Source organism: Athene cunicularia (genome assembly GCF_003259725.1).
Source record: "Athene cunicularia isolate RWA chromosome 1 unlocalized genomic scaffold, athCun1 chr1_part2, whole genome shotgun sequence".
Classification (NCBI taxonomy): domain Eukaryota; kingdom Metazoa; phylum Chordata; class Aves; order Strigiformes; family Strigidae; genus Athene; species Athene cunicularia.
Window position 1 is genome coordinate 73636377 of NW_020799092.1, and position 14057 is coordinate 73650433.

Consider the following 14057-nt stretch of genomic DNA (forward strand, 5'->3'; position numbering starts at 1 on the left):
AAAAAAAAAAAAAAAAAAAAAAAAAAAAAAAAAAAAAAAGCAGCCAACTAGCAAAGCATCTGATAAAAAAAGCCACTGAAAAAGCCCAGATATATCCTGATTCCTTCAAGGCACCAAACTGCATGCCATATTAGCAAACAGTTGTATTGTCAGCACACTTGCACAGCAGATGGAAAGCTCCTCTGGTTCTTCCTTTGTGTTAGTGCGGGTGAAACACAAAATTTCCCTGCCTGTCTACTTACCTACTTGCAAATCTGGTAATCACTACTAGTACTTGGTCATTTAGCCCAAAGTTTACCACTAAGGCTAAGCACGGAGGTAGCTAAACCAGGTGGGATAATCCCTAGGGTCTGCCCTGAAAACAGTCTTAAAACAGAAGCCATTAGAAGAAGTCATTAGAAGCTATGCTTTAAAGATTCCTTCCTTAACTGCACAGACTAAACACATCAGGCCTTCAAATCTTTGTCGTTAGCACTAACCATCTGACCTAGCCATCTTAGGAAGTAAAAATTCTCCATTTTTTTCTGCATTCAGTATGTTCAAGTCACAAGACATGTTTCCAGTCCTTAAATCTTCATTCAACAGATGCAGATAATAATTGTTCCGGACCTGTGAACAGCTAGAGGGATGCCAAGAAAAAGCTGCAGCACTAAGTACCTGATTTAATGACCATCTCATATTTTTGTACATCTGGTTAATGCATAGTTAACAAGACAAAACAAAGTCTTTTGTGGATGCAGTCCAGCAAACAAGCAGGTTTTCACAATTTTGCAGTCACGGCATGATTGTTGTACATTAAATCTTCCCATCAGTGTTAGCAAGGTTCCTTTATTTTGAATTACATTTTTCAGTACTGTGCGCTTCCTACAGCACAGAATGAATTTATTTAAGGAACGGAAAAATATTTCAAGAATAACTCAAAACATTGGGAAGCCTTGAGGTCAAGCAGAAGCCAGTTCTTTTCTGACCATAACTTTAAAACAAAATTCGTTTTGCTCTGTAGAATAAACCTGTCCGATATTTTGGGCATGGCTTTATCAGCAAAGAAATGAACAATACTGAGTTTCAGCTCAGGCAGTCTCACCAAGCCCAGCAGCAATTTAAGTTGCAACCACAGTTTAGATCTAAAGAGTTTCTCTCATCTGTCTCTTCTATCTGGGTGGGGTAATCACCTGTCTCCTGGAGAAATCAGATTACACCCCACCTTTCCGAATAGGATCAACACTTGCTAATTGGGTGGAGTATTTCAGACAAACAGGTTGTCAAGCCTGTTATAGGCACATAAAGCACTTAGACTCCAGCTTGCCTTTATTCTGCATATTATGGGTATATCTTGTAATGCCTTCGACTCAGAGCCACCTAATATAAATGTACTCAAAACTTCTGTATAAGAGTGGATGTAAAACCATGAAGTGTTGAAAGGAAGCAAAAGGCTGTTGCATCTATAAGGGACAGTGGCTTAGCAATATGTGTGCCTGTAAATAAACGTACTCTATAAACTAGACTATGAAATTGCATCTGCTTATGGTGGGAATCTGGAAATTTGTGTGTGGATATTAAACTATTTTGACACCACATAGAGGTGCTGAACAAAGAAACCTGAAATGACAGAAGCTTAAAATTCCCACTCAGTAGAAATTTGGCACAAAGATAAATTGTTGAAACAGGAGTTTGCTAAGCAGTTTTGGGGTTTTTTTGTTAGGTGTTTTTTGTTTTGGGTGGGTTTTTTTTGGTAGTTGTTTGTTTTGTTGTTTGTTTTTTTTTAAATATTCATGGTAATGTAAAGTTTTGGAATATGTTAAGCAGGAAGGAATTAACCAAGGGAAAAAGAGATCAATACATTATTTGATCCAACACAGATCACATCACTCAGAAAAAGAACAAAGGAAAAAATCAAAAGCAAGAGAGAAAGATATAGATTCTCCCTTTAGTTTCTGTTCTTACTCTTCTTGTTCCATCATCTTCAAAATACAAAACTTTATCTGCACTGAAAAAATTTTTTAAAGATCTTCTGTTGACATGAAGATGTGGAAACTGCACAACGTATTATCTTCGGCATAGGAAATAATTATATCCTAGGTCATTTTAAGGATTTTCCCTTTACTTCTATTACTTATTATAGAAGAAGGACAAAATTTTAGACTTGTGTGCAGTAGGAAGGAATTTCGTAGACCTATTTTTGGTGCATGTAACAGGACTACAGAAAAAATTACTTGTGGACTAACTTAATAGTTGCATAGTGACCAAATCTTGAGTACAGAGAAACTGTGATATGTGATCTTTCAGAGCAGACCTATCCTGAATTTTTAAACTATCCTATCTTTTATTAAAGCAACAGAAAATTCCCAAAACTAAACTAAACCAATCAACCAAACAAAAAACCTACTGAAATAGAATGTGAAGTAAATTCAGAAAAAAAAAGGAAAAAAAAAAAATATGCCTGGTACCAAAGGAAAGGCTTTTCTCTGACTTCATGAGGTTCAGACTGAAGCCCTGGAAGAAAACAGGGACTAAACATATCGATCATTTTTAGTAGTCATCCAGTTAATTTGTTTCTCTAAAAAGACATGTACAAAGACTAAATTTACTCTGTCCATCTTGGGATGCAATAAATCCTAACAAGGAATTACCTAACATCATTTTGAAATAGCAATAGCTGGTAACTCAGCCATAAATAATTATCAGACTTTGCTAAGGCCAAACTAGGGCTCGTGAGGAACAACCTTTTGACAGAAAATTAAACCCCATAATTTTGGGAACTATTTTTCCTTCATTTCTCCTTTAATTCCTCTTTGCTAACTCTGTCTTTCTATTTCAAAAACAACAAAGAAAACATTTCTGCAATACCGCATTAAATCTGCTGAATATTAAGTTTCCTTCAGAAGCAAATTTCTACAGTCACACCTATAAACAGAAAAATAAGACCAAAATTGAAAAATTAGCTTTGTCCTTGATCTACATCAATTTGTTCCCCATACTGAAAGACTTAAATGACTTCCCATGATACATAAGTGGGTAAAATATGAAAATCTGAACAACTGCCAACTTACTTCTTCCTCTGTATAAGTTATTACCTTACAATAACTGATTTGCCTTGGTCAGTTCATATAAAGAAATATATGTAAATGCCTAAATGAACACAAGCTGTAGGACCAACATCTGAACTAAGAGCCATAAATGAGGCTTTATGATAGTGGGTGTGTTGTGGGGGTCCATCCAAGAACTGGAGCTGGCGCAACCAGAATTTCCCAGGGGAAAAGTTCTGTTAGAGAACTCCACAGGACTTTGAAAGACTCCAGTGCACTACACTTCTTTTTTACCAGGCTCAGTTCACCTCTGAGTGAAAGGGTTGTAGGTTATTTTTTTTCCCCCCCTATCTGTTATTCTCTTTTGCTTATAGTCTAGCAAAGCAGTTTTACACAACAGCAATATTAAAGCAGCTTAAAGCACGTGCAAAATGTCTAACTCTCTTGTCACCCAAATGGTTAAGAAATGCTTTGGTAGGAAATCATGCCCACATTAAAGATCATGCACAAGATTAAGGAGCAAGCATCCCTCAAACTAATAAATGCAGTATATTAACTGGGACAGTTGATAAGAGTTGAAAGGGATATGCAATGGCATTATTTGTCTTACAAATGGCTCAAAAGTCACATTTCTCCTTGTCATATGTAATACTGAGAGTAAATTCTGTCCTTAATCTCACTGGAGGTCCGTGGCTTTGGATTTTTGCTCACTTTGCCCCATCCCACTCATGGGGGATGTTCACCTTTCCCTTTTCCCCAGGCTGGATGGGGGTTCCGAGTCTTTAGGCTTTGTTAAAGGATGTCAGTGCTATGCTGGAGCCAGGGAGCCCGGAAGGGAACAAGGATGAGGGTGAGGGTTGGTGATAGGAAATCTGGAAATCTGACTGTAGATGTCCTCCAAAGGAAGAACCCTGACAGAAGGAGATGAACTTCCAAAGGGCCACAGGTAATTTGACGGGAAAAACTGTGCCTGTCAGATGAATTTAGAAGCAGGCTTTCTAGATCCAGCCAGCATTGTATATTTAATTTTCAGATTCTCTCTTCAGATCTTTGTTTACAATAACAGATGAAAAGAATTACTTTTACTTTCTGCCTCCATGTTCTTCTGTTTTCCCTAAGGCAACAACAGTAATAAAATGAGTTAAAGGAAATAGTGCTCATTTATTGCCAACTTTGTTTTTCCAAAGTATCACCAGATATGGCTGAGGAACACTTGCTAAGTTACACTCCATTTTTCTTTTTCTGCTTTTTCTTCTTTCTTTCCAAATTAAATCATTGCACACTGATGGATCTATAAACTTATGGAAATTCTAATCTTCCTATGATTTAGAGAGGGGCTGGTAAACTTTAAAGGAAGCATAAACTGAGATGGCATATGAAAATTTTGGCTTAAATTCAGTATTATCATAATAAACGAGGTGATAGTGAATTAAATTATAGCCATGTGATTCTACCTGCATGAATCATAAACTCAAAAATTAAGTGCCAGCCACACTTAAATGCAAAGAAGCATGCACAGAATATAGCTATATCATGTGTGGTGTAAAGAGTCTCTCTCCTTAACTTAAAACAGGTTTCGAACTAAAGTATTTTCAAATTAACACCAAGAAAACTATGAAGTATAAAAAAGGTAACCCCAGCTGAATCCAGGTAAGAGTTAATAACGAGGTAAAATTTAATGGCAATTAAATAGCCCAAGTAGATGTCTATCTCCTATAAATTCTAACATAGTCAGTGCTAATACAGACACAATTTTGCTGGTACACTTTAGCTGTTTAGGGAAATGACACGGAAGTGTACTCTCTGTAAGGGCCTGTTTGTTCATGTGACAGAGCATACATAGAAGCTTGCTGGTACCACGTAAAAGTATTTGATACTCTTTGTATCTGTTTGTATATCAACATTTATTTCTCACCAGAAACACCAGGGACAAGCCCATTTCATACAGCATGCAAAGTGTATATCAGTATCTGTCATCATGTAGCTCGTCCTGCGTGACTTTATTAACACACCCATTGAAATTTTAAAGATTTATACATCTCAAGGTCTGAAGCGACCATTTCAACAATTTAATTTGAACTGGGGTCTTTAAAAGTGGCTAAATAAATTAGATAGTCAAATTACACTTGAAAATAACATCCTAAAGTGCCCTTCAGAAACCCGTCTTTAAAGCTTTCAAGTTGCAGAAATCTATCGTACCCTTTAATAGGGATTTCTCTGATTAATTGTGTACCACATTAACTACTGCTACGGTGCCTTAGCCAAATCTAGTGCAGAGATGCATCAACTAAACTGCAGACAAAACTTATACAATAATAGTAAATTAATAGTTTAAGGACAAGAACCTATCCCTATCCTATCCCTACCTGCAAAACTAACTAGTGTTTCTGGCAACTTTTGTAAATCACCCAAGCTTTGCTTTGCTGGTTTATGACATCCCAGGAATGTCAGAGTGGAACTGTAGCCACTTTTTTTTTTTTTTTTTTTTCCAGTTACCTATTATTTAACCCATATGTAATGCAGAGGTTGCCATGTGTTTCTGTTGGGTCCCAGGTGCCTGTGAGATCTTAAAATCAAAATTTTGAGGCTCTTTAGTGAAGGATATGACTAGCAGCATGTCTGTACTATAAGTTCAGTATAAAAGCTGAGAAGTATTCTGTAGAGACTTTGTCTTCTTTGATCATTATCAAGGTCTAGTCAGGAATCGTGAGAAATATTCACGGGACTTACAGCAACCAGAGTAGATCAAATGAGAGACTGAAGTCTAGAATAGCAAGAAATCCTCACTGAATTGCTCATTTAGTTGAATTACATAAGCAAATATCTTATTTGTTATTTATAGTCTTTAATTTTTCATGAACAATGTCAATTTCATGCCTGTGATACTCTACACTGAGGAAATGGGAAACATTATATATTGTAATACTAAGTACTTACGTGGGACCGTAATTATGATTTTATTGGAAAAAAATAATATATTGTGGGGAAGTGTAGCAGTTAACGTCTATCAGAGAAGTCCTGCTGTAAGTATTGCGTAGCCAGGGGGAGTCTTTCAGCCTCTCTTCTCAGCTTACCCATATAAAAAAACGGATCCGAAGCATATTTTAAAGGTTTCTCTATCTATACAGTGAGCAAACTTAACTAATTAGCATATACTAAGCCCTTTAAGAAACAAAAATGAAAATGACTGCTTAAAGAACAAAGGGATATCAGGAGAGTGGGAACAGCCCAAGTGAGCCACTCTCCTCAGACACCGTGCGCCCTGTCCTGAGCCACCAACCTGCTGCGCCTAGATTGGCGTGACTGACAGCGTCAGTGTAAGGAATCCCTCTGAAGGAGTGAAAATAGCAGTAAATTATCTCTTATAATTATGAGGGGAAATCTCAGAGGTCATAGCTGAGGTTAGCTGTGGGGCAGAGCCGGGGTTATACTTGCACTACAGCTGCTGCAGTGCACCTGGCCTATTAGTGGGGACTTGCATTTTCAGCACTGACTTCCCCTGGAGATCAATAATTTTTAAAAGTTTTTTTTAAAAGACCTCAATGTAGAAGCATAGACTGTCATGTAGAGAGTTTTGAACCATCACAAATGAAAAGTATCTAATATCTTAGCAGTGGTACATGCTGAAAGCAATATTAAATCAAGCATGTTTTATATGCCACTTTATTTGTCCTCTATTTCTCTTGTTCTCTCTAATGAGAGTCTGTTGAGTTATTTTTATGGCTTTTACATTTCATGCTCCCAAGGTACTGACAATGGCTTTAAGGAATAAATGAGGGAGGAATAATAAGTTTCTTAAATGATCTGTAATTACAGTTAAAGCAGTTACATTAAATACTTTGTTTGTAATGCACTGGTTTATGGTAAGAATAGGTAGCTGCAAATATTTAAAGATGATGACCTGAACATACCAACATATATATTCCATCTTTCTAGTCGTCTCCAAAACTGGACCCATATTACATATGACCTATGCATTTATTTGTTGGTTTATTTCTCACCTACACTTGTAGAGAAGCCTAAAAATGAAAACAAACAAACAAACACCCCCAAGAGCCCATATATGTGAAAAATGTTTGTGAAAGCAAATTATCTGATTCTAGCAACACTGTGCTGTACTACCATCCCTCTCAGTTCGGGCTGCCCTGTGTCCTGAGCTCTGGGTTTCTGTTCTGCCATGCTCTTTTCCATCAGGTCATGCAAGTGCTGCTTCTGCTGCACAGGATCACAGCAGGCAGCGAATGCACCCGGGTTACACATGGCACCGTGGTGTGCTATTGGCTTCACCTTTTAGTCGTGATCAGCAGGTGTAGCTGCCCTAATATCATAGGAATCAGGGTGAATAAAATAGTTACAGCATAAACGGTCAGAGGACGGGGACCTGAACTTCCCAGCTCACTTAAGCATAATAGTGTCTCTATTTACAACGAATGGATTGGAATCAGCCTAGTGCAATGTATAAAACATACTCTTACTTATTCTTGTGAATTTCGAAAAATAATTATTAAAAACTGTGAGTATACTTTCACTCTAAGTGCTGATTCTCTTATTAATTTTCTATGTTTCAACCCCAGCTATAACAAATTCTACTTAATGTAATATCATAGTACTTAGTATGAGATCAAGATGCAAGGTTAGTTAATTTTCTCAGACATTTAACACTAACCTTATTTTTTTTAACCTTGAATATTAGATATTCTAGTTCTCACCTTGCAGTGTACTCATGAAAATTGTTTGTGGACATGAATATGGATTAATTTTAATGTATTATTTCTATGTAATGAGATAGCCCAAGTATCTGGCACTTTAGTTGTCCCTTCACATATATAGCTTAGCCCATCTTTCTTATTTTTCACCTAATCCACCTCTACTGTTCCCAAATGGCTTTTTATGAAGACAACTGTCCTCTATGGCCCAGGTAAAGACTGATGAAACTGGGAAATTATTCAAATGGAGATCTCTAGAGGCATATGGTTGGCATTATGAATATTTTACAGAACCATCTCTGAAAATCAGGCCAATAGCATATACACACGGGGCCAAGTTCCACTTTCAGTTATACCTTGGCAACAACAATGATTTCCCATTTGGCTAAGCTATGCAAGTATTTGTTTGTCTTATTGCATGCATGTATTTTTTACTTTTTTTTCCCTTCTTCAGCCCTGTCTTCTCATTTCCCATGTTGTTCTTATAAAGAAGACAGTTATTATTAGTGTGGTATGATTATTATTTGGAGGCTACTGGCTATGTCTCTCCTACCTCATAAATACAGGCAATAAGATGTACACAGGAAAGAGGGAAAATGTACAGAAAATTATGTCTAATAACAATGTCATTCCTGAGACACCAAAACTGATGCAGCATGTTAAACCACTTTGACCTCAATCTTGCTATGAAGTCCATGCAAGAAAGAGCTCAGGGAAACCCACTGTATTCAGTGAGATGTCAGCACTTCTTGGAACTCACTGTAGGACTGGGACCTGGAGCAGGGCAGAAAGAGGTCAAAATATTATGTACCCTGAGATCAGGAGACAAGTATACAAGGGTTAATGTTTCTCACTCCGATTCTTCTCCTCCCTTCTTGTCTTGTTGATTTTTTTTTTTTATTGTAGATAAATTTTATTTCATTTGCATGATTTCCATTTTTAAATTTAAACCCTTGGTCATGAAGACAAAGTTTTCATAATTTTTAATAAGAAGGCTGCGATAACTCAAGTCTGAAGTTATGATCAGATGTGTGACCTCACAGATGAGGAAAAATACTTTAAGAATTAACATAATAAGACATAATAAAATATTTGCAATGTTGTATAAAAGAAAAAAAAAAATGCTTAAAAGATTTGTACTTACCAGAATATCTTTTCCAGCCCACTTGCACTCATCCCTTCGGGAATGAGATACAGGCCAAACAATCTAAAGACAGAACAAAAATCATGTTATTTCATGCTTCAGTAATCACAAATTGCAGACCAAATGCTACAGAGTGTCTTTACCCAGTTTCTCTTTTCACCATTCTTTATTTCCTTTTCTTACATAAAATTTGATGACAGAAAAATGAAATGATAGGAGTAAAATAAGGATAATAGGAATCACAGTTAAAACAATCTTGAAATATAATCTGTATTGTGAATCCTGAATACTATCGATAAGAGGGTTGACTCTCCATTAAGTGAGTGTTCTTTCACTTTTTTAAATCTGATGTAATGGAATGGAGACTGAGAGGAAAAAATTGCAAATACTTTCTAAAAATAAATTAGATCTATGTGAAATGTGATCTCACATTAGGGTTACAGCATCAGAAATGAGGTGTTTGCCTAGTCAGTGTACCTACTAGCTCACTCAGTTATTTTCTAGATTTAGTTATTTAAATAATAAAAAAGAAGCCATGGTATTTGAAAAGTATCACACCATCAAAATAGAAATGTTTATGCTGTTCCTATAGAGCTACCTTAACACGAGTAAACCTAAACCTAGGTTTACTGTAGTGTTTGCTTAGCAGAAAATGGATCTCACCTCATAGAGAGAAAATCCAGAGACCCTCACAGTCAATTATTCATGTTTTTTTGAAAAGCTTTTAGGAATTACATATAGAATAAAACATGATCTTCCCATAAAATGCCAGGCTATTCATTTGGGAGCCTCAGATAATGCAATATGAATGGCCATAAGTCTGGATTACAGCCTTGGTGTTCAATCTAGTTTGTTAAAAGAAAGTAAAAGGCAAAGTACTCAAAAAGAAAAGAAAAAATACTGAACATGAATAGCAAAAGAGGTTGAAGGAGATGTTATATATGATATTTGAAAATACAGTTTGAAACCACAGCTTTAAATTCAAAATTTTCTTAATGAAATCAAGACAGCAATCAAACATCTTAAGTCTATAAAATAAGGCTGAAAATTTTATGAGCGTATTCTCTCTAAAGGATTCCTACTACTTCCTCTTTCTATTCTCAGCTTAAAATGTGCAGAGACATGTGAAAATTTAAATTTACTAGGTTGAAAAACATTAACCAAACTTCTGAGATCTCCCAAAAGGACCAGTTCAAGTTCAGTTCAAGTTTTGGGTAAAGATTTCTATACTACTCTAACCAGTATTTTCATCCAAAAAGTGAATGTCTAGATGTTCTTTTTCCTTACTATCACAGCACAACATTTTCCTCTAATTTGGTTTAAAAGTCAGCTAAATTGAACGGGTTTTAATAGACCGGAAAGTTTGGTTTTTGAGTTGTGCTCATTTGGAGACATATATTGCTACCAGCATTTAAACAGAAACCTCAGTTCTTTTTTACATGGTGGAAGCTACAACTGGTGAAGTTTGAGCTCCAGCGCAGCACTGGTTGCATTGTAATTTTGATTGAAGCTTCTTCTGTGACCCTCCTGTCTTTAATAACCAGACCTCCAAATTCTTTAAGCCTTTTGTCTATTCCTAAATCTAAAGTCTAAACTGTAAATCTATTCCTTCTGTTGCCAACATTCAGTTCCATGTTACCAACTGTAATTCTTTACATATATAGTAATATTTGTATATAATTTCAACTAGTGTTCTAAAGGTATCTGGATAGGTAAGTATGTAAGATACAATTCTCCCATTCTACAGAGCTGTTTTCTGCAATGGAAACACCTTCTTTCCTTTAATTATTCCAGATGTTTTGCGCATTAAGCTATCAATCCCTCAGAGTATTTAAATAAATAGCTGGTTTCCTTTATAGCTGCTCTAAAGAGAATAGAAAAGAAAATACCCAGTTTTCCTTTTATCCTTTTTCCTTAGAGAATACAAATGAATAGCCTGTCTTCCCTCTGAACAGAAAACACAAGGTATTTATTGCTATCATCTTAGGAAGCTAATAGTCAAACGGGCAAAAGGTCAGGAACACCAAGAAAAAAAATCTCTGGGTATTGAAGCAATATATCTCTCATAAAAGGGTATTCTCTGAATTTTAAAATGTGCCATCAAAATAGTTCATATAACATAAAACCTCCATCCCATTGTTTACCTTCTTAGAATTTTGTCTTATTAAAATAAATGAAAAATGAAAATCTTTATTTAGACTCCAACAAAAGAACAGCAGTGAACTGTTTGTCAGCTTTTAATTCATAGTCAACTTTTACTAGAAAATTATACTCTCCATCAAGAATGGCAAGAATTTATGGTTCTGTTCTTCCTTTCTTAATACTGAATCTGTTTTGATTTGAAAGCAGCAGAAGCAGAGTGCCTACAAGAGCTGGGTTAAAGGAAGGAAATCAACGCTCAGACTCCCAAACAGCTTCTTTTTATAAGCAAACAATACAGAGTAATAAGGCCTTTTTGTGTAAACCATCATAATAATTGTTTGGGGTTTTTTAGAAGTAAACACAGAAGTATGTCTCGTTTGGGAAATAGCTGGATTATTCATTTATTATTTACATTTTCATAGTCTGAAAAAAGTATTGGAGATTATACAGTCATGGGTTATAGGCTCATTATAAATTTCTCTTCGTAGAGTCAGCAAATGTTTTTGTTGTAACAGCATTCCTGACACCCAAACACTTTATACATAATTCATACAGTGCCCAACACAGTCTGAGTAACAACAATTCCGCAACATTAGAAGTTTATATTTACATTGTACAAAATATGAATGAAAGTACCTTTTGATATTCCTTGATGTTTACCAGGTTAAAAGAAAATATGTGATCCTTTGCTCCAACATACAGCCGACCTCGTTCTTCATCCAAGAGGAAAGTATGGTAACTGGAGCTATTAGCTAGTCCGTTGAAATTTATTATATTGTTGGATTCCAACATTTCTGTAAGATAAAGGTAATGCTTCTGTTGTTAATATGGTAAAATAAAATACAGACTTATATTTCGATTTGTACAAATTTCATTATAGGAATTTATACTTACGGAGTAGAAACCAGTGAAAGCATTATGTTACATACCTGGGCCCATGAATGAGTTTATTTAAAGTACTCAAACTCAAACTGCTTGTGAGATTCAGTTCTACACAAGCAAAGGTCAAAACATGAATGAAAACAATTAAAAGCCTGTATGAGGTTTTAGGTAGTAAAATTCCATCCATGTAACTTATCAACTGTTGGACAAAGTTCAATTTTGTTCAATCAATGAGATTTACAAGGATAAACCTGAGGATGACCAGCTGATAAAAAGCACATTTAAACACAAAATTTTGTAGCTACAGAATACAAAATTATTTCATACAGATATGTAAGCTATGAGAAAGGGGATAAGAATGAGTAGTTGATGAGAAAAAATAACATGTACCATCTACTTTTACAGGTTTTATTATCTTTCCAGCTTACTGACACAGGCAGCATGTTGTTCCCTTGCTTTGAATTATATATTTATCCATCGCAAGAATAAAACTAGAGAAGGTAGTTTTGCTTCTGTTTAAACTCAAGAATAATTTTCTAGTTCTCATACCCCTTACAGAGCTCTTGCACTTTCCAAGAACAGGATTTTTTAAAGTACGAGGATCTACAGAATCGTCTTAGCTATTCACAAACGTTAACAGACATACACATTTTCCCGAAACTACTTTAGAATAATTTTTCCATAAGATAATACAGACCATGTTAATATAAACTTTAATGAAAACACTCTTTATTGCTGTATATCTACATTCATACCAGGACTAAAGCCAAACCAACTCTGTCATTTTAAGGCATGTCTGCACGAGTAAGTGGTCAATAAGAAACTTTCCCTGTGATGACAAATCCTATGCAGTTCAAGCCCTAACCTTGTGATGTACGGAGGCAAACACACAGGTTTAGGAGCAGGAGCAGTTCCATCGGTGCCAGTGCAGCTCCTCACACAGCACCCATGAGGACAGATGAGAAAGGGAGCAAAAATATCAGGCTGATGGCTAGAGGGCATGGCCAGACCTTCAGGCATCTAAAGTTTGTGTTAGCTCTGCAATATGTGCAAGCCAAGGACACGTCACTCCTCTCAAAACAGCTGTCAAATGCCTCAATGTCTAGGATTTGCCTAAAAATGCAGCTACCTGCTATGACTTTCTGGTTTTCAGTAAGACCACTGCCATTGCCATCAATACTCCAATTGCAATTGAGTGTAACAAAGCATCCCCCGCTAAAAATCATGAAACTACTGTTAAAACATAAGCTTCTGCTTAATTTTCTTTTTGAACTAATTTTCCTTCTTTTTACCCATTTCTTTTACTTTAATGAGAACCAGGGATGTGTTAGGTGGGGCTTTTTTGGACCTACATAATAGTGGTACTTAATGGTTTTACAGAATTTCAGCCCCTGGTGCTTAGCAGTCCTGCAGGTGTGAAGTCTATTTTTCATATTCACTTATACCAGGTGGATTTTGAAGCAGACTGATACTCTATAATGACAAGAATTGGTAGACAACATATTCCAGGAAGATAAAGGTAACATTAGGAGTTGCATATCATTCAGGCTAGCTTTGCCCTAGGATTCTTTGCACTTATTTGCAAACACTCTCATTGCATCAAAAACCTAATTTTTATAGCAGTGTAGCAAAGTGTCAGAGCATGCACTATATTTTGTTCCTAATTCTACGTTTTTTTCTGGGTAAATATAACTATACATTTGTATTAGAGAATACTTTATAAAAACTTGTACTGCTCAAGACTTAAGTTCTTTTTTTTTTTTTTTTTTTTTTTTTTCACCCCAAGCAGTCTTGTCAAAATAATTCTTCTGGCTTCCTGCCAGGTTCTAGAATTTGACGGTATTGTCCTCCGGTTCACTTATTTGCATTTTGTTAGAGACTTTACTAATTCTCTTTACATTGTAATGACTGATTCAGATGTTGAATGTCGACTCTCTGAATAGTGAGTGATGCAGATGATTGATTGCTTAACTTGTCTTAGAACTCTCTTGGCTAGAAATGCTTTGCTGTCATCTCTATCTGATCATTTTTCTTATAACATAGCTGTCAAAAACCTTTGTAATTTTTTAATCTTTCTTGGTTTGAACTCGCATAGGTATGATTCTGCCCTTTGTGACTGAGGTGTAAAGACAGGTGTCTACTGAAGTCAATGTTACA

General features: G+C 35.8%; 1 protein-coding gene across 1 annotated transcript in view; it reads right to left on the bottom strand.

The window, feature by feature from the left end:
• Nucleotides 1-14057, bottom strand: part of SEMA3A (semaphorin 3A) — a 333234-nt gene that overhangs the window by 108532 nt on the left and 210645 nt on the right. Inside the window, exons 4-5 of the mRNA XM_026868121.1 lie at nt 11655-11812; nt 8877-8939 (exon numbers count right to left, since the gene is read on the bottom strand). Of these exons, the coding sequence (XP_026723922.1) occupies nt 8877-8939; nt 11655-11812 (221 nt within the window). The remainder of the gene's footprint in view (nt 1-8876; nt 8940-11654; nt 11813-14057) is intronic.